Here is a 21,833-nt window from a genome sequence, read left to right as displayed (position 1 = left end):
GGAATAGGAAAGACAGTAGAATTAATCTTTCATAACTTTCTTGGCCTTATATTTGAATACACAATCAGGGTAACTCCACATCATGTACAACCACAAGATAGGAATCCTAAATAGAATAAGTTACAGTCTATGAATGTATAATCTACCAAAATATATTTTATTGGCATGTATAACTAAAAATAACAAATAAAAAATTGCAAGTTTGAAAAAAAAAAAGTAGTTGTAAAAATTAATATACCATGCACCCAAAAGAGTGCCTTGATATAGTTACCCTAGATACGGTTTGAGACTCCTGAAAAGGTACCCCCCAGACTCTACCTGATTTATTCCACACTGAGTCCAACACAGATGTTCAGAAGTACCAGTGCCTGAGAATTAGCAGGAGAATTAACACAACATTACATGTAATTTGGGAAGAGTCAGCTTAAAGATATGCTGCCTATCCAATGTGCCTGCTGCAGCCACACAGAAAAACTTCTGTACCTTAATAATAGACACATTAGTTACACAGTACCTCCCAACCCTCCCATTTAGAGCACCTTAATAGCTTTTAAAATGTGTAACCCACAGTATATATTTGTTTTTAGTCCCTAGCTTAAATGAAATTCTGTTTTCACATACACTCACAGAAGAAATTCACAATTTATCAACAATAAAACTGTTCTTTTTTTGGTACTGGAGATTGAACCCAGGGGCACTTTACCACTGAGCTACATCCCCAGTCATTTTTATTTTTTATTTTGAGGCATGGTCTTGCTAAGTTGCTGAGGCTGACCTCAAATTTATGATCCTCTTGACTTGGCTTCCCAAGAAGCTAGGATTACAGAGGTGTGCCACAGTAAATATTCTTATGTAATTATGGCCATGTGTTTTGATATTCCAGAATGGCACAATAATCCCCTCTCCTGTTGGGCCTTATCCTTGTGAAGTGTGTGTGTGTGTGTGTGTGTGTGTGTGTGTGTGTGTGTACACATTATAATCTAGGGAAGTAATTATTCCGGTAGATCCCAGGGATTATAAGCAGCAAGCCCATTATGTATATCTATTGATTTAGTCCTGAGGTCCTCAATGAAGAATCCAGCCTGAGCAACTTTTTTTTTTTTCGGGAGTGGGAGGAGTGGATATCTATAACTGCTAAGAATTTTATTTAATAACATAATCAATAAATATTTTCTATAATATAGCTTCAGTGGCCAATATTATTTCACTGTGTGAATGTGACAATGTATTCAGCCAATGTCCTCTAGTTTTACTGCTAGAAATAACACTGTGGAAAACATCTTCCAGAGGAAAAGAAACAGGCAGGGGAGAACTGCACAACTTCTTGTTGTTACTTCTAGGCTGCCTTTCTTCTAATGACAATATAACTTTTTTTCACATATCTAGGAATTAGTTCATGCTATGGAAGTCAAACTCACAGAACGAATAAAGTCCATAAAGCATTTTTCATTGCGATTTGTTAATACTGTTAATATAATTATTATTTTATTACATATGTGATTTGAACAAGACACTAATGAAAGAGACACTAATAATCCTCCTGAGGCAGGAGGATTTCGAGTTCAAAGCCAGTCTCAGCAACTTAGCAGGGCCCTAAGCAACTCAGTGAGATCCTCTCTCTAAATCAAAAGGGGCTGGGGATGTGACTCAGTGGTTAAGCACCTCTGGGCTCAATTCCTGGTACCAAAAAAAAAAAAGAAGTTAGTTTTTCAACTCACTTGCCAAGCCATATGTAAAATTAGGAAAAAATTAGGAATTATGCACTGTCAACAAATGTAATATTTAAGTTTGATAGGGTTATTTGTTCTGATGGAACAATGATAGGCACAGGTAAATATTCTTCACTGGTTAACTAGCAAAATTGAAGAATTTGCACCAGAATGTAATAAAAAACTTTAATATAAAAAAATAAGTCAACGAAACTTAATAATGTATTTAATGCTATAACCAAAGTGGGGAATCATATAAAGCTTTATGTGTTAATTTCAAGATTATTCCCTTTATTGTGTAATAACATGGAAACTGATTATAAAAAAAAAAGTATCTGATAAGGAATGTTGGTTGTTGAAGGGAAGATTACTACTGAGAAGTTAAACCTGTGAACTGAATTTTTAGTGTTTGTAAGAAATAAGAAAACTGGCCCCAAATTTTAAGAATGTAACTTGGATAGCTGGATTTTATTATTTGGCTACTTTTGAGATTCTTAATTTTTTTATACTGTCATATAACATGTTCAACAGGATTGTTTTAGAGGAAAATACAGAAGTTAGAAGTTTGAAATATAAGAAGTTCTACAGAATAATCTGACATATTTTTATAAAATAACAATAGTTAAACAAAAATTGATGAGTAAAACAGTGAAAACCCCATATTAAAAGCCTACATGCATCTTTTGATGGAGTACCACATATATCAATATTTAGGTAATGTGCCAAATGAGCTTGCATCTTGCTTATTAGATTGACAAAAATACTCTATTAATTTTCAATAAAATAACTAATATGTTATATATTACATATCTGCAAAAAAAGTTATCACTGAACAACCTACCAATTTAGTAGAATGTTTTGTTTTTATTTTTCATCAAAAAGAAAAAAACAGGAAATTTAAGAATTTGGAATCTATCTATTTCATTAAAGTCAATTAAAGTTAACTAAAAATATACAGAATAAATTGTTGGAACTGGCCACTAAGAAACATTGAGGGTAAATAATGAAAATATGGAATTTCTTGACTCTTTTTGGATAAAATATTTCTTAAAAGTCCTCAAAATGATAGAATTTTTTAAAAATCATTTCTTTCATCACTATCCATAGATCTTTGTGAGACAGGATCCCAATTCTTAATAATAGCAAAGCAAAATCTAACCAAACAAAACATATGAACAAACTAATTGAAAGAGAGAACAAAAAAAGATGAGAGTTTAATCATTAACCTTCATATACCAATGATGCCATTAAACTGCAAGATGTTTTACAAACCCCTTCTGCTGATCTTCTGCTCAGTTGCCAATATTCACTAAGAACTTTGCTTATGAGCACCACATTTCTGACGGCTCAACCCCTCAAGCAATGCCATTATTGATAGGGACAATGCTTCCATTACCCATGATGGGCAGATCTCGAAAGTACATGGCTTTCCACCAGAGCTCAGGTAATTCCTTCTGGCTGTCAGGTCCCATTTGCTTTATTTTGAGGCTCAACTTCTTTGTATTCTTCAAGATGCATCATAGAAATGGGATCTTCCAGAAAGGATCCCTTGACTCCAAGAAATAGAGTACACTTCCTTTTTGCTTCCCTAACATCCAATCTCCAATCATTGCAATATGAAAAGTGATATTACCTAGGCAGGTTATCAGCAGATGCTGTTTACTCATCTCACTAAGCTATAAAGCCTCTTAGCTATAAGGAGTATGTGCACTGGCTCCATTTATCTACTCAGCTTGTACATAGTTTCTTTCATGCAATAAATAAATACTTTATGAATATTGTTGGACTGAAATTATGACAGAGAAATTATCTGTAGATTTATTCTAATAATCTAGGTTCAAAATGTAGACACAAGACATAAAAATCATCAACTGCCTCCTTTATTATAAGGTAAACACTGTAAATCTTTTCTATTACTCATTTACAATAAGCCAAATCATTCTTCTGAACACAGAAACTACATCTAGTTGTCATTGATTAGGACATAGAGCATATAGGCAATATTTGGTCTAGGTATAAATTGGAAGTATCTGGTTTAAGCTAGGACAATGGGACATGGTAACAAGATGAGTAGAAATAAAATCCCAAAGGTGACAAAAATGAAATAACAAAGACCCAAAATGTGGTTAATGTAGAAAATCTGGAATAAAGAGTGGGAGGGACACATTTGCTGATCCCCATTATTTGTAGGAAACTATACAAAGTTATGAGCATAGGAAGATAAAATAAGTCAAAATTCCCCGTTGATATAGTCTCTACTATAAGAAAAATTTCCACAAAGAAAATGCATATAGGATTAAACAATTTGTGTATAGGAAAGTTACCTGGTGGTGCTTGTATAATTATTCTCATTTCACTTATTGTGATTTCATTTGTGATCTGATGATGACCAGGAGATCAGCAACCAACCTCCACAGAAAAGCCATTACAAGTAACCATGAGTCTGAACTTGGAGCAGTAGGAAGAGGATAGGCCTATCAGCTTTCTCCTCCCATGAACAGTAAAGAGGAGAAGGATTTTAAATAAAAAAAAAAAAAAAAGATATGTTTAGTTTTAAACATGGTGGAATTAAGGTAAAAGTGGAGTAGTAATTATTATAGATAATGACATAGCAGCTAATATTAGAAAAACATTTTATAATTTGAAAAATACAATCATCTACGTTTTCCATTTTCTAGTGAACCTGGAGATACAAAGCAAACACTAAAATTATTAAGAAAATGAAATATTAAAACTAAGAACCAAGGGCTGAGGGCATGGCTCAGTGATTTGGCTAGCATGCACAAGGCCTTAGTTTCCATCCCCAGTACCATGAAAAAACACAAATTAAAATATATATGGGCTGGGGATGCTCAAGTGGTAGCGCGCTTGCCTGGCATGCGTGAGGATCAAACCCGGGTCCTGGGAAGAAGAGTAGGAAAATGATAGAAAACAATTGGGCAAGACTTAAAAAAATGGGAGGAGGAAATAAAGCTAGTATGGGCAATGGTTTCTTTGTTTTGATTTGGTTTGATTTTAGTCCATTGTTCTTTCATCCATTATTCATGCATGTTGATGAATAATCTTGTGTTTGAGATCTTCCTGAGATGAATAGAGTGTGTACTTTCAAATTATCTCAGATCAGAATCTATTATTTATATAAGCTTTAAAGAAAAAGCAGCTCTTAGCTAATCCATGTTCTCAGCAAGGTGGAAATTACCAGAAAAGAATAAGAGAACACTAGAAAATATTCTAGTAACTGTGAACATTTTTAGCAAGCTGGCAAAGAATCCTCGCACAGTCCGATGTGGCCTAATTTAGGATAGCCAGAGATCACATAGAAGTAGAGTGGAATGGTGGTTACCAGAGGCTGGAGCAGCAAGTGGCAGGGAAAGAGGAGATGTTACACAAAGGCTACAAAGTTTTAGTTCCACGGGAGAAATAAGTTCTGGTGATTTATCACACAGCATGGTGACTATGGTTAATAATAAGCTATTGTATACTTCATAACTGCTGAAAGAATAGATTTTAAATGTTCCTATCACAAAGAAAAGATAAGCATGTGAAACCTGATTTAATCATTCCACAATGCATGCATGCATAATAATACAATATTTTATTTTATTATATATATACACATATATATACATGTACACACAATTATTTCACAATTAAAATTAAAAATAACTTCAAAAACTGAATTTTAAAAAGATAACTACACTTTATGACAACAACATGTGGGGGGCTGGGGTTGTGGTTTAGTGGTAGAACGCCTGACTAGGGCAAGTGGGTTCTGTCCTCACCACCACATCAAAATAAATAAATAAAATAAAGGCATTGTGTCCAACTACAACTAAAAGCAACAATTAAAAAAAAAAAACAGGTTGTGATATTTGTAGATTTTTTTCTTTCCTTTGAAGTCTATTTCCATAAGCATGAGGCTTATGGATATTCATTGGGATTATCACCAAAGGAGGAGATAGAAGAATTTATCCTAGTTTTACATTAATAACTTTCTTGCTGTGCGCCTTGGAAAAGTCTCGGTGTGCCTAGGTGTTCTCTTATGATAACAAGGTTTGGATAATGCCAGTTCCACCAGGTCTAGTCCTGTTCTTCTTCCTCACTCCTCTCCTGGACCCTCCCCAAGCTCACTGGGCTACGACCTTGTTTATGTCCTCAATTCATGTCAAGCCATTTCCAGTCCAGAGTGACTGTATTTGCTCTCTTCTCTACCATTGTTCTCCTTGCCCATGTTCAGCTTTACTTTACATTTTTATGTCATTATTTTAAAGCAATGATTTTTTTTTAATTTTGTTTTCTTGCTTAGTTGTCACTGTCCCTAGAATATAAGTTCCGTGGAAGCAAAGCAGAGCATCCTTTGCATTGTCACCCCTCCAAATCCTATATGCTTAGAGTAATAGCTAGACCAAAGTAGGCACTGACAAATATTTCCTAACAAAATAGATGATTTTCAAAACAAGATTCATTGCAAAAATCCTATTTTTCAAATAGATTCTTAACTAAGCACTCGATGATGGCAGATAATCTAAAAACTAGATAATGGAGGATCTTCTTCTGTGGTGTAGAGAAAGAAGATAAGAAACACCTCCCCATACCCATAAGCCTCAAGATGCCCTAGAGCAACCTCTCAGAGCTCAGATCCTTAGGGGAGGGATCAGTCAACTCTACATTGCCTAATGGTCTGTGAATATGCTCCTCAGATCCCTTTTGATCACAACAAATAGCATTTTCTAAACTTTAATTTCTGAGGAATTTGAATGCAGCTTACTAAAAATATTACTGTATGGTTCTGTTCCCTTCATCATTCTCCCTCCTCAAAATTAAACTGCCTCTCATAGTTGATTTTTTCTTTCACCCACAGGCTATAAAATAAATCTCTACAAAACCCTTCAAACAGTAAGGTTGAATTTTTCCTTTAGTGTATAGAACTGGGTTAAGGTCTATGGACTGGGGAAGTCCAACCCTTTCTTCAGATCTCTAACTATTTTTAGAGTCTGTGCTCTCCTGAAGCTAGTTCTACAATTCACTTTTTCTTTTTATTTATTTATTTATTTATTTATTTATTTTAGTTCTCGGCGGACACAACATCTTTGTTGGTATGTGGTGCTGAGGATCGAACCCGGGCCGCACACATGCCAGGCGAGCGCACTACCGCTTGAGCCACATCCCCAGCCCCTACAATTCACTTTTTCAATGTGCCTTCGCACCTGGAAGCTCCTCTCCTCTGCCAACACCACCTCCAGGGCCCTGGCATTCCTATGTATGCTATTTGCCTCATTCCCTTGACAGCGCTACTGATAGAACTCATTAATAGAGACTCCATCTGAAGGGCTTTATGGGGAGGGTGGTGGAGTGAGATTAAAAGGGTATTACAGTGAAGCACAAAATACACAATAGTTAAAATATTATCATAAATGTCCTAAGTATCCTTCTTCGAATCTCCTAAATGAGAACTTTCTGCTTTTTGTCTTCTTCAGTGTCTGCTTTAACACATTTCTCAATCATTATCACTGCAAATCTCAATTTCCAATTTTTTATTGCCTTTTTCATTTACAGTAACTCAACTCTGTTTTCACCTCCTTCCTGATCATGTCCTGTACAATTCTGTTACCTAGGTAATTAGGTCATCAAAGTTTTTTTTTTTTTTTTTTAATGCATAGGACGTTCTCACATGTGTCATGGTATACAAAACAGCTACAAGCAGTCCTGATTTTAAATAGCATTTGCTTTTTATTCTTACTACATTTATATACAGTATTCACTTATCCTGGCAAAGGTGATGTTTCACTGCCTGGTGCAAAATCATTCTGTGCTTTTAGTGGAAAACAGATGTATGACCTTATCTCTGATCTGCTTGGTCTTCACTCCATAGACAATGGGGTTGAGTGCAGGTGGGACAACAATGTAGAGGTTGGCAAACATGATGTGAAATGTGAGAGAAACATTGTGTCCAAAACGATGAGCAAGGATGGAGAAAAAGGCAGGTGTATAGAACATAAGGATGACACAGACATGGGACCCACAGGTGCCAAGGGCCTTCTGGCGTGCATCTTGGGAGGGGAGACGAAAAACAGCACAGAGGATCAGGGAGTAGGAGACAGCAATTAGGATCACATCTGAGATGACGGTCATGATGGGAACACAAAAGCCATACCAGATGTTGATGGAGATATCAGCACAGGCAAGCCGGGCAACACCTATGTGCTCACAGTATGTGTGGGGTATGACACGTGTCCTGCAGAAAGGTAGGCGTGTCAACAAGAATACATCTGGCAGGATGATGCAGAAGCTCCGAAAGGAGATGCCCACAACAATCTTGATGATGGTCTTGGGAGTCAAGATAGTGGTGTATCTCAAAGGGGAACAGATGGCCACATAACGATCAAATGCCATGGCCATCAGGATAGCTGAATCCAGGACAAAGCTATAGTGGAGGAAGAACATCTGTGTCAGGCACCCTGGAAATGTGATTTCTCGAGCTCCCAGCCAAAAGATGCTGAGTGTTTTGGGCACACCTGCTGTGGACAGGATAAGATCAGTCATGGCCAGCATGGAGAGAAAGAAGAACATGGGTTCATGAAGGCTGCGTTCCACAGTGATGAGATAGAGAAGGATGCAGTTTCCCATTACAGCTACAATGTAGATTATAGAGAAGGGAATCCCAATCCACACATGGAATTGCTCCAGGCCTGGGATCCCCACCAAAATGAAGGGTCCTGGGTTATAACTGCTCAAGTTGAAAATGATCATGGCAGACGAGGATGGCACAAATCTCAGTCCTGAGGCCAGGGGATGATAAAGGAGAGTTAGTCACTCTTACTTCCAAACAATCATTATTGACTCCTGAAATTAGAGTGACCATGTAATCTATCATGCAAAGGAACCTCTCTGAAGTGAAAAAAGGTTAACATTAATAATGACGGCAGCAACATGCATAAACCAGGATTGTCCCAGACAATTGAAGATGTATGTTTATTCTTTCTAAAGAGACTATCCCTTCTTTTCAGCACCTAAGTTTGCATAATTTTTTCCAAAAAGCCCTCCAGACTTGTTATACTCTTTTCATTACATACTGTCTTGGATACCAGTTAACAAGTTAGAGGACATAGGATTTTGGGGGCTAGTAGATTGCAGTCTGTGTCACTTTATGGGCACCATTGGTTAAGGTCTTCTTGCTATGTCATTGTAGCATAATGATCTCTGCCCTTAAACAACTACTTGCTACCTGATGACTGTAGTTCTTAGATTTGTGAGGTTAACTCCCTTTATTGCCAAGCAGTAATCAAATTCAGTTCTGTAAACACTAGCTGCATTCTGACACTATGTTGGTTAACATGTGTGACTCACATTTAAGTTGGAAAAGTCTCTCTTATAGCTGAAGCTCAGGAGCCTTTTCTATACAAAACAAAACAAAAAATAAAGAAGGCAGAAGAAGAGGAGGAGGAGAAAAGGAAAAAAAAGATTTACCGACACACTGTACACTGCACAAGACCTTGGATTTAGTAACACCATCAGTCATAAGAAGGATTGTTTCATTGTGAACACTAATTCTGTATGAGACTTATAGCCCAAAGACACATGCTCTCTCAATCACACACAGACACTCAACACTCACATTCTCAGGCATACCCCAAACCATACTCACACGATCTCATATATTTTGTCATCATACATTCACCCACACTTACTCTTTCAGTTATGAACTCCACTTACACACACACACACACACACACACACACACCAAAGAGACACAAAACAAATTATTTCATGGATTTTTGCACTGCCACCTGCTCTGCTTTGTAAATCCCAGAGAACATTCCTCTGGAATTATTAATTATTATTATTATTTATGGTGCTGGGGATCAAACCCAGGGCCTTGTGCATTCAAGGCAATCACTCTACCAACCAAGAAATATCCCCAATCCTTGAAATTATTTTTTAAAGATTAGGTTCTATATCTTCTTCCTTCTCTAATAATGCCTCCCCTGCCCTTTGCCTTTACCTGGAAAGTCTACTTATACTCTAAAGATCATCAAGCATGCAACAGTGCCAGGGACTCCCAGGATCAGCACTAAGATCAGCACTAAGAGGCTGTGACAGTTGTGTGCTTCATGTTCCTAACCTGGCAAGGCCAAAACTTAGGTTCAGCTTATCCCTCTCTCCACTTTTTACCTCCTTCTATACCCCAGACCAAGGCTTAGATTACCCACTCTTCTGCTTTAGACAAAGAAGAAATGGAATATTCTCTCCCTCTCTCTCTCCCTTTCTCTCTCTTTCTCTCTATCTCTTTCTCCATTTCTGATCATTCCTCATATGTAAGTAAAAGCATCTTTCTTAAAGCAACCCAGACCTTCTCTACAGTATCTTCACAATTCCTAAATTCTAGGTTATGAGAACAGAATTCAGAGTTTGGAGTGTGGGTCGTAGTCCAGCCCCCATCTGCTGGGGATCCCTGATCTCTGATTACTTGCCTTTATCTCTCTTATTGAGTCAACTTCATTGTGACTCCCATCTCCAGGGGCCAGAGTTCACCTATTTACACTACATACTTGCCTAGATTGTTCAGTCTTAATGCTGAAATCCCACTTTTCATATTACTCACATGCTTGAACAACACATGACATCAGCATTCAAACATATGCCTCGAATCACAGCTGTCCAAGATTGTCTAAGGTCATCCCTTAGGCATACATACTCTGAAAAGGTCTTCTCTAGTTTTTATATTTTCATCAACTCAAATATAAGAGATTTTCATAAAAGCATTCACTAGCACACATGGACACACAGATAGAAAGTTAATTACCAGGCTTGTCATTCTACAATCAGACAAATCCACAGTATGCAGCAATCCAAAAGACAGTTTGCTGGGTTTTGTTGTTTTTCCAACAAGTCAATGCCATTAACAGGTCAGAGGAGTCAGATGGGAAAAGCACATTTCTGACAAATAATGTAAAAAAGTAAACAACCAAATGCAATGTGATTCTTGATTGGATTCTTTAAATAAACTAGGTATAGAATGTAATTAATAATAGATAAATTGTTTCATTTTTAATTGAAAATTAATAATTACATGTATATTTAATGGGGAAATATGTTTATATGTGCTTACAATGTAAAATGATTGTTAGACTAATAAACAAATCTATCACCTCACATACTCACATTTTTTATTGTGCTGAAAAATTTTGAATCTATTATATCAGCTACTTTGAAATACCCAATGCACTAGTGTTTATTATAGTGACCATTCTCTCAACAGATCACAAAAGCTCATTTTTCCTGAATGAACAAATTCTATCATTTGTAACAACATGGATGAAACTGGGTAACATTATGCTAAACTAAATAAGAGGAGCACAAAAAGACCAATACTGCATGATCTCTCTTATATGTGGAACTTAAAAAGAAAGAAAATTTAGATGTGAACTATGGATTTGATAATATAAAGGAATTGGTGTTAGCTTTATTGGGGGGGGATTAGAGTACTATGAGAGACACACATGTGGGTGCCCACAATGTCCTGGTAAAATATTGGTGCAGAGTATGTGCTCTGGAGCCAGCTGTGTTGTACAATTTATTTTAATCTTATTCCACAACATACTAGCTATGTGAATTTAGCAAGTTGTTTGAAGCACAATATCCCTGTGTTCCTTGCTTTTTAAAAGAAACTAATATATCTACTTTGGGAAGTTATTATTATGACAAAAAGAGACACACAAGAAAATAGTCTTTAGTGCAGTGCCTGGAACATAGTAAACATGCAACAAGTTCACTTCCCCTTATTAGATTATATTTCACATTGGTAGTGTTGTCATGAGCAGTGAGAACACATGAAAAAGAGAATAGAAACAATGCATGAAAACTAACAAGAGTAGTTATTTGCTATTTCTTCTACCTTTATTTATCTTCATCTACTGAGCACACAAACATTCTAACTAGCACACTCAATTCTACTTTTTAAGTTATAGTTATAGGTCCTTGTCTAGTGCCTGACACAGAAACATTCTGAACAACACTAACCATGGCCATCCTTAATCCAGTTGTGTAACTGTCCATCCACTCTAGTCTTTTGATGCCCATTTGATAGAGCATAAATACAAGGACTGCAGACCATGAACTTAGTTTATAACTGGGAATTACTCAGGGAAGAAAGTTGTAGTTCCCAGTCCACAGCTGCAAAGAAATGGAGGGTTGAGCTTTTCATTCACTCATTCTTTCTCTCCAAATCCAAGTTCCAGTCAAACCCACTTAAACAGCCAATACTCACCTAATATTGAGGATTAGGCCAAAGGGAAAGAAGAAAAATATGGTGCAGACTCACAGAAAATCTGTAAGGGCAAATAAGCCAACCAAGGAAATGAATGGAAGGGAAGGAACTGGTGGAAGGATTGCTTCCTCCCACATTTATTTTCTCTGATCACTGCTCAATCAGGGAAAGAGATCATCAAAACCCAGGGGGTGCAGGTTCCCTCTCTTCTCACCCTCAAGGGAAGAAAATGAAGAAGTTCTATTAACCCACACCACTGCTTCAAGGTGCAAGATGCTTTTTCTTTATTTTGCATTTTCCTTTGTATGTAAGCTGATATGCATGTGGGTGGAAGGTCATATATGTATGTGCCTATCTATTACCTAGGTTTCAAGTTCATGTCCTCCCCAGAGAAAGTACCTTGACAAGTTACTTAATCTCCATATAAAGGCAACACTATTAGTAGTAATATTAGTACCTACTCCTCAAGATTGAATATTGCATAGAAATTACAGATTAAGGTCATGTATGTGAAAATATCTAGAGGCAAATGCAGAGTGGCAAACTCATAATATAGATCGATAGGCCAGGGCACTGGTTAAAATGAAAATTATAAGGCCCACTTCAAAGTATTCTAAGCTATTTCTCAGAGAGGATGTTCTCTAATCTCTATTTAGAAGCAGTACAATAAATTTGTGTACACTTTATTTTTCTCTGGGTGACCAGGATATATGTGGGTGTGAGCAGAAAAGTTGGAAGGCAGGAAAGTCAGTTAGAACTAACTCTATTGGGGCAGAAGTAAAACAAGTCTTGGGCACTGCTTCCTTTAAAGGACTGTCTGAGGCTGCTCCTGATGGACACTGAATAGTGACTTTTTCAAAATATCTTTGGCCAAATTCTCTCTTTTGGCTTAAAAACTCTCCTGTCTGCCTTACCTGTTCCTTTCAATGCCTTACTACTCATGGATTTGGTTGTAGTTGTTTTGCCAAACTCTATGGCTGTTTCCTCTTAAATATCTTCTAAATCCATGCTTTCTCTGTTTCCATTGCGCAGCTACCTTCATTTCTTGCCTAAATTACTCTGATCACTTCTTACGAGATCATCTTATTTCCATTTTTTGTCTTCCTCAATGTATTTCTGGCACTGCAGACAGAAGTTCTTTCTCAAGTGAACATCTGATTGTTGTTTCTTAGCTTAAATCTAATTTTGTTCCCACCTCAGATTTTTAGCATTTGCTATTTCTTCTACCTTTATTTATCTTCATCTAGATCTTTGAGTGATTGCTACATTTCTACTATTAGAGATGAAACTAAAGTTAAAACCTCATTATACATTTTCCATTAGTAAAAGTGATATAAGTAAACAAAATGTATTCCTTCAAAAAGACAGAACTCCCTGCTAGTACCGTTGTTAAGAATTTCTGGAGGTTCAAATCTTACTTTTCACCTAAGAAGCTTTTATCCCACAAATCAAACAGCCGACTCAACTTCCCTGAATGTGGTAACTCCTGTGTCTAGGGCTGTTGTGTCCACAAAACTTTTCACCTATAACCCTAAGAGGTAGGCTTCACTGCTGCTGATTTTTTTTGCTTTTGTCTCATCCACAGGCAAGTTACTTCTGAGTGGAAAGAATAATATGAATAACTCAATTTTCAGTGGCCACCTCTTTATGTCAAATTTTCAAGACCCATAATTTATTTAAAATGCCTACTTGCCAGGAGTGGTGGCACTCATCTGTAATCCCAGCAGCTTGGGAAGCTGAGGTAGCAGGATCACAAGTTCAAGGCCAGTTTCAGCAACTTAAAGAGGCCCTAGTAAGGGCCTTAGTAAGACCCTATCACAAAATTAAAGGACTGAGGATGTAGCTCAGTGGTTATGCACCCCTGGGATCAATCCCTAGGGGGGGAAAAAATGTCTATTAAGTGCACACTACTGTTTTGCTTAGTATAAAACCTAAGTTTGGGTTTTTTGTTTTTTTTTTTTTTTTTTTGAGGGAGGACAATCATTTTTTTAATATTTATTTTTTAGAAGTAGTTGGACACAACACCTTTATTTTGTTTATTTATTTTTATGAGATGCTAAGGATCAAACCCAGGGCCTTATACGTGCTAGAGGAATGTTCCACTGCTGAGCCACAATCCCAGCCCAACAATCATTTTTATTGGAGCAGCAGGCAGGCTTTAAGACACCGAAATTTACAATTCTTACCTTTGCTATACTTTCTGCCTTTTTATGAAATAATTTAGTTTTCTTTGTCCATTGCATGGAAAAGAAATTGTCCTGGGTAATTTACGTGAATTTTACATGAACACCTGGTACATGGGTTTAATGTTGTTATAAGAATCCTAGTCTAATAGAAATTATTTTATGGGCTGGGGATGTGGCTCAAGCGGTAGTGCGCTCCCCTGGCGTGCGTGCGGCCCCGGTTCGATCCTCAGCACCACATACAAACAAAGATGTTGTGTCCGCAGAAAACTAAAAAAAATAAATAAATATTTTAAAAAATAACTTTTAAAACAAAAAGAAATTATTTTATGGTGAATTATTCCCATTGAACTGAAATAAAAATATGCTCTGATGCCTTACCTTCTTGGTCTATGATTTTCATGTTTAAATTGTGAATGTTGTCTTGGTTGGTAGCTCAGTGGTAGAGCATTTGCCTAGTAATATGAAAGGCCCTGAATTTGATCCCCAACTCTGCAAAAAAAAAAAAAAAAGTTTTAAAGATATATCTTCTACCCTTCATCTCACTTAAAAAAAAAAAAAAAACCACTCAGCTGCTATATGTTTTTCATGAATGAGTTCAAATTAAATATTTCAAAATGGAAGTTTCCACAATCCAGTTACTTACATGTAAATCTTGTCATTGTTTTTTAAGGATTAACTGAGTATTTGATTAAAATGGTAAATTTTTGTATCTATTTTAATATTTTATATATGTTAATTGTGACTCTTATCTAGTCATTGAATTCCCATTGAGTTATTTTTTACCACTCGAAGTTTGTTATTTTACCAGAACTCAGTCCCACAGACACTTAATCTATTGGTTCATTTTTAATTGAAGCTGAGTTGTCTTTCCTTCAGGCTAGTGGAAAGGTTAGATTTTTCTTTGGGCACAAGAAGCTGCCCAGCCTACCAATAAGGAAAGTCAAAGTGAAGGGGCAGTTTAGGGTGGCTGCTGAACTCCTGTGCCCCATCAAACAACGTTAGCAAAGCAATAGATTTATAACTAATATTTGAAAATACAAAATTGGACGTTGTTGCCATTTTGCCTACAATCTCCAGGGCTTCCATTTATTCTTAGACTACTAAACACACTCCTTAAAATGATCTGAATTTTTCCATGGTCTACAATTTTACCATTACTGTTATGTCTTCCTAAACCCAGTTACTCTGATGAGCAAGCTTTTTTCTAAGCTCTGTCTCTTTACATGCACTAATTCCTCTTTCTGAATCATCCCTCTCACACTCTGCCAAATTCAATATACTGGATTTGAAGAGATAATCATTTAAATGGATATACATTTTTTTAATTTCTACTGAAATTCAAACTTGAAAAAGGGATTTGGGACCACCAGGGCTTCCAAATGGTCCAGTCTTCTACACTCATTTTAGTTTGAGCATGTTTTTCCATCTCAGAGGCCGTGGGAATTTAGCTTCTTCCTTTTATTTTTATTTATTTTTCTCTCATACTGAGTGAAAAATCAGTTTCATGTTTTAGCATTGTTTTCTTCCTTTGCCTAAGGGAAAAAAATCTGTATTCTTAGTTTAATAATTTGATGATTATTTGCCATTTATTTGATAAACATTGCTTATGCACCTAGTATGTGCCAGGACATACATGGGATGCTGAATAGAAAGGAAATCCAGGTCCTGACAGAGTCACCACAGCCATAACTCCCTACCCTACTATAATTATAAAGAAACTAATATGATCCATAAATCTGAAAAAAAATAATTCTGATTCCTTAGAGATACCTTTACTATGAAAGTACAATGCTAGTTATTTTATTGTTTTATGAAAGCTTTTATATTACCTTATAATAACCATAAGAAATTGCAAAGATTTTTTTCCACAAGTAAAATAAATATTTATTATTTTCTAGATTCACAATTTTCCTATATCTAGAATGACTGAACAGACTTCTGCCTAAAACAACAAAGGAAACACAAGTTCTGATTAATCAAGAATTTTTTCATGTGTTCTTTCTCTGAAGTCGCTGGCTACAGGTTTAGTCTTTGACCTAACATACTTAGGAACTTCCCCCTGATCCCCCAGGATACAAGCATCTATAACTGGGATCTCTTGGGAAAGAGCAGAAGAATGACTTTGTCCCGGATCTGCTTGGTCTTTACTCCATAGACAATAGGGTTGAGTGCAGGAGGAATAATCACGTAGAGGTTGGCAAACATGATATGAAAGGTACGAGGGACATTATGTCCAAAGCGATGCGCAAGGATGGAGAAGAATGCTGGAATATAGAACATGAGGATGACACAGATATGGGACCCACAGGTGCCAAGGGCCTTCTGGCGTGCATCTCGGGAGGGAAGGCGAAAAACAGCACAGAGGATGAAGGTGTAGGAGACAGCAATTAGGATCACATCTATAATCACTGTCATGATGGGGACAGAAAAACCATACCAGATGTTGATGGAGATGTCTGCACAGGCAAGCCGGGCAACACCTATGTGCTCACAGTATGTGTGAGCAATGATGTGTGTCTTACAGAAAGGTAGGCGATTCACCAGGAAAACACATGGGACAAAAACACAGAAACTTCGTAAAGAGATTCCCACAGCAATTTTGACAATGGCTTTGGGGGTCAGAATAGTGGTGTATCTCAAAGGCGAGCAGATGGCCACATAGCGGTCAAATGCCATGGCCAGCAGTATAGCTGAGTCTAGGACAAAAGTGTAGTGCAAAAAGAATAACTGGGTGAGACAGCCAGGGAAACTGATTTTCTGTGGACCAAACCAGAAGATGCTAAGGGTTTTGGGAACACACGTGGTGGACAATATGAGATCTGTCAAGGCCAGCATAGAAAGGAAAAAGAACATGGGTGTGTGAAGACTGTGCTCCACCACAATGAGATAGACAAGAATACTATTGCACACGATGGCCACAAAATAAATAAAGCAGAAAGGGATGCTGATCCAGACGTGGTACTGCTCAAGTCCAGGGATGCCTGAAAGGGTGAAGGGGCCTGTGTTGTAGCTACTCAGATTGTACATGGCTGTTGAAATCCAATGCATACTTCTGTGTCCTAAAAATGAATTGTTATAATGAAGATGAGAAAATTGTATGGTTATTATTTCTCCATCTCTTCCTCAGGTCCAGTTCTCCTCTTTCCTATATTTGAAGAAAGAAATTCCATTGTTTTTAAGATCAGTGCTCATCATTTTAAGAAATAATCCTCAGACCCCAGTACTCCTGGCCTTCATCAACAAGTTCCTCTGGAACCTTAAAATACATAAAATGCTATTCCCACTTTAATTACAAGTTTACCCTAAGTCAATATATTCTGTGTTGCTGTACAGGTATGTGTGGTAAGAAAAATAATCTAACTACTTGCAAGAATACAAACTAAGAGAAATGGGTCACAATTAGGAAAATAAGGTCATTATCAATTATAGACTCCTACTATACACCAGGTTCTTATACAAATATTATCTTTCTTAGAACAGCCTTTGGGAACATGGATTTTTAACCCCTTCAGTTTTTTATTTTTATTTTTTATAGAAACTGAAATTTTGAGAAATAATCTGACCAAAAATGATCTCATCTTTAGTAACTTGCAGCATCTAGATCATTAGTTTCCACAGCCAACACCTTTCAGGCCACTGTCTCATGCCAGGTGATACTTTTACATATTGTCAGAGGCCTGGAATTCACAAAGGGCATAGGAGTGTAGAGAAAAGTGTGAAGTCCATCACTGGAACCACAATTTGTCCAGCACACCAATGCTACCCACGTTTTAATGACTGTCTTGAAAGTCCTTAGGACTAGCAGTCTGGAATGTCCTCTTAGACTGTCATGTTTAATCCCTCACATGGAGAATGTTACCAGAAAAGATGTGAGGCTCAATCTCCAGTCCACCCTAAGGAAAGAAGGAGGAAATCTTGTGTAAGAATTAAGAAAAAAAAAATCAGTTCTATTGTGCTTTTTATAATACAGAGGTGACCTCTAGTGGAAAAAAAAATAGAATTTATATATTCTGAATTCTGGATCATGATAAAATCAAATAAGCAAACTTTAGAAAATGGACTGATACTTTTTAAGAACTTTTGGATGTACAACAAAAATTGAAAAATCTTCATATGAAATCAATTTTTAATACTATTAACAATCCTATGAGATAGGTATTTAATATTATCTACTCTTCCTGAATGCAGAAAATGAAGAAGAGAGAAGGAACTTTTGTCAATAGCCACACAAGAAGGAAATGATAAACTGGGCTTGGTGTTACACACTTATAATCCCAGAGATTCTGGAGTATGAAGCAGGGGCACCAAAGATTGGAGGCCAGCTTGGGTAACTTCAGTGACAGCCTGTCTCAAAATATAGCTGGAAATATAGCTCAGTGTTGGATTTTGTCTGGATTCAATTCCCAGTACCACAAAAATAAAAGGAAAGAATGAAATGATAAATCTGAATCAAACTCAAGGAGACTTTTCCTAAATTCCCATATATAACACCAAACTTCTCTATAGAGAACCAGTAGACTATAAAGAGTATATATGATATCAGTCTTAAAAAAAGACCCAAAACTAACCCATGTAAAGTTAGTAAATTAAAAGTCTAAAAGAAGTTAACATCATAAAATCAAACTTATAATAAATATAGATTACTTAAACTCCCCTATTAAAAAAGCAGAGCTATTTTTTAAAAATACAATTATATGTTACTCGTGTAAGACCTAAAACAAAATGACCCAGAAAGGATAAATTATAAGGAAAATGTATAATTCAGACAAATTTAAATGTAAAGGAAGAAAACTTACCAAAATGGAAATCAGAAAAAGTAAAATTTCATTCATAAAGCATTAAGTATAATATAAGGAATACTCCTTGATGAAGATGTAAGTCATGCCAGTGGCAGACAATTCTTCTTAGAACTCTTATTTGAGATAGTTTCCTAGAAACTTCATTTGCTCACTTTTTCTATGTTTTAAGGATCTTCCACAATTCTCCTTGAAATTCTTTTTAATTGTTTAAGACATGCCTAGACATTAACTGGAGTAAGTCCAAACTTAAATTTACCAATATTACTGTGTGGCTCACCTACCCAAAATGTTGTTCTCACAGGATGGTTTTATTTGTTTTTGAAGTATAGTCACCCAGTTCCAATGCCATATTTAAAACTATCATAACTCAGTACCATTGATCAGCCCCGTAAATAAAACATTAAGACATTCCACTTTGAGTCTGCTCAGTAATGTGATTCAGTTATCAAAACTTTGGTCTTTGAAAACCTCTAAGATATTTGCTTTCTCACTTCTACTCATTTAAACTCTAGGCATCTTTGCATTCTTCTCTACCAGGTGAAATTCTGATTCATCATTTCAATTACTCTCTTACCAATATTTTGCTTGCCCTTGCTCCACTGACCTTCCATCATGTATGTGTGGCAAAACTCAATTCCTAGATTAATTAACCTAGTAATTTCTCTAGGTCATGGAAAACAAACTTGCTAACTTTTTAAGGAGGCCTATATGCATCCCCATAACTTCATGACAATTAACCTTCAACTTCACTCTTGATGCTGCCCAATGATCCATCCATGTTCAAATCCATCTCCTTCCATAACTTTTTTCTCTACTTGCCTCAATCCCATCTCCATCCAACTTCCCCATCTCCCTCCAACTACATCTTTAGACAACAACTTTTCATTTTATTTCAAAGAGAAATTAGAAGTCAGTAGATATGAAATCATGTATGACTGAGGCCTCACATTTGCATTGGCATCTTTTCTCTACCCTTATTTTCTTGTTATAGTTGGGGGAAAAAAATGCCCCTTTCATATCTGAGGCCAAAATCAAATCTGTACCTTCTATCTCAAGCTTTCTCTCCTTGCCAAGTATCTTTCATTGTCATTCATTCTCCTTCTGTCTTTTGTCTTCAACATAGCCCTTTTAAATTTTGTTCATTTTGGGCTGGGGATGTGGCTCAAGCGGTAGCGCGCTCGCCTGGCATGCGTGCGGCCCGGGTTCGATCCTCAGCACCACATACCAACAAAGATGTTGTGCCCGCCAAAAACTAAACAATAAATATTAAAATAATTCTCTCTCTCTCTCTCTCTCTCTCTCTCTCTCTCTCTCTCTCTCCCCCCAAAAAAAATAAAAAAATATATAAATAAAATAAATTTTGTTCATTTAGCATTTAAACAATTTAAAGGTGCAGAAACATTTTCTTCTAGTTTAAACAACGAAAACCAAGGGCACTTTCTCATTCATAGGTGGATATGTAGTTGTCTGCATTATTTATCCTTATTTCCTCATCCCCTGCTTATCTGGTTCCCACTAGTCCACTGAAGCTGCTTTCACTTAGGACACCAATGGCATAAGTGCCCCACCTCATTAGCCTTTGTTTGACTTCTCAGCAGCACTTGACACTATTGATCATCTCTCTCCATCCTGATGCGTTCTCTTACCTTGAGGTTGTGTTACAACACTCTGAGACTTTCTTCAACTTCCCTGGCATCTTTTCTCATCCTTTGCTGTTCTTCCTATTCTGCATCTCTTATATCCTGATATTTCTCAAGGCTTTGCCTGAGTCCCTTTTTATTCTCTCCACACTTTTTCAGATCTATATCATTAGCTCCTAAGTTTCCAATTAATCGTTACAATTGACATGTTCCAGTTCGTTACCTCTCATTTAGATTTTGCAAGACACATAGATCCAATGTCTCCCTGGATACCCTCTTTTGGATGTCTCATAAGTACCTGGAGATTATTTTTTCAAAAAATTCAGTACTCATACTTCCTCAAAGCCTGCTTTTTCTGGCTTTGTCCAATATGTCAGAGCATATTAGTGTTATCCACTCAATGACCCAAAGCAGAAACTTCAAATTCAACATTTATACCAGCCTGTATTTAAAGGACCCATGCACAATGAAATATTGAGCCAATCCTTTTTTGAATAAAAATTTAAAATCCTTAACAAAACTAAAAAGGCCTCAACAATCTTTTCTTGCTTCATCTTTTGAGCCATTCCAAAAATGTTTCTAGAAACATCCTGAATTTTCTAGAAATCAATGTTTTAAAAAAATTTCCATTAAAAAAGCATTGTGGGTCTGGGATTGTGGCTCAGTGATAGAGTGCTTGCTCAACAAGTGTGAAGCACTGGATTCAATTCTCAACACCACATATAAATAAATAAAATAAAGGTCTGATGACAACTAAAAAATACTTTTTTAAAAAAAGAACAATTAAAAAAATAAGCATCATGATAAATTTCCCTATCATTTTATTTCCCACATTCTAAGTATGTAGTTATTTACTCTTACATTTTCACTTAAGTTTTCACTGAGGTGCATATATTTTCTCTGAAATGAACAGAAACGAGGCCACAAATAGAGGAAACCTTTGTGATGAAGAATAAGGCCACTGTCCTTCCTTCAGTTTGAGCTGTTATACGTAAGGCATTCTGAACTGGGATCCATACCTTGATTGATCATACACTGAATGCAGCTCCTTCTTAACAATTGTTATTAAAAAAATAAATCTAGGGCTGGGGATGGGGCTCAAGCGGTAGCGTGCTTGCCTGGCATGCATGCGGCCCGGGTTCTATCCTCAGCACCACATACAAAAAAACAAAAGATGTTGTGTCTGCCGAAAAGTAGAAAATAAATATTAAAAAATTCTCTCTCTCTCTCTC

General features: G+C 36.6%; 2 protein-coding genes across 2 annotated transcripts; both read right to left on the bottom strand.

Annotated features, from left to right (window-relative positions):
* Positions 1–7,511: 7,511 nt before the first annotated feature.
* Positions 7,512–8,459, bottom strand: LOC113191312 (olfactory receptor 52H1). Its single transcript, XM_026401005.2, has one exon. It carries the CDS (start codon positions 8,457–8,459, stop codon positions 7,512–7,514), a length of 948 nt encoding a protein of 315 aa, XP_026256790.1.
* A 7,785-nt stretch (positions 8,460–16,244) lies between these two features.
* On the bottom strand, positions 16,245–17,189 carry LOC113191239 (olfactory receptor 52H1-like). Its single transcript, XM_026400915.2, has one exon. It carries the CDS (start codon positions 17,187–17,189, stop codon positions 16,245–16,247), a length of 945 nt encoding a protein of 314 aa, XP_026256700.1.
* Positions 17,190–21,833: the final 4,644 nt, after the last annotated feature.

Source organism: Urocitellus parryii, chromosome 4 (genome assembly GCF_045843805.1).
Source record: "Urocitellus parryii isolate mUroPar1 chromosome 4, mUroPar1.hap1, whole genome shotgun sequence".
Taxonomy (NCBI): Eukaryota; Metazoa; Chordata; class Mammalia; order Rodentia; family Sciuridae; genus Urocitellus; species Urocitellus parryii.
Note: the sequence above shows the minus strand (reverse complement) of the source record. Positions and strands in the feature narration are given on the sequence as shown.

Excerpts from the sequence above, each read along its gene's own strand:
- LOC113191239 (XM_026400915.2), bottom strand. The coding sequence starts at position 17,189 with ATGTACAATCTGAGTAGCTACAACACAGGCCCCTTCACCCTTTCAGGC.
- LOC113191312 (XM_026401005.2), bottom strand. The coding sequence starts at position 8,459 with ATGATCATTTTCAACTTGAGCAGTTATAACCCAGGACCCTTCATTTTG.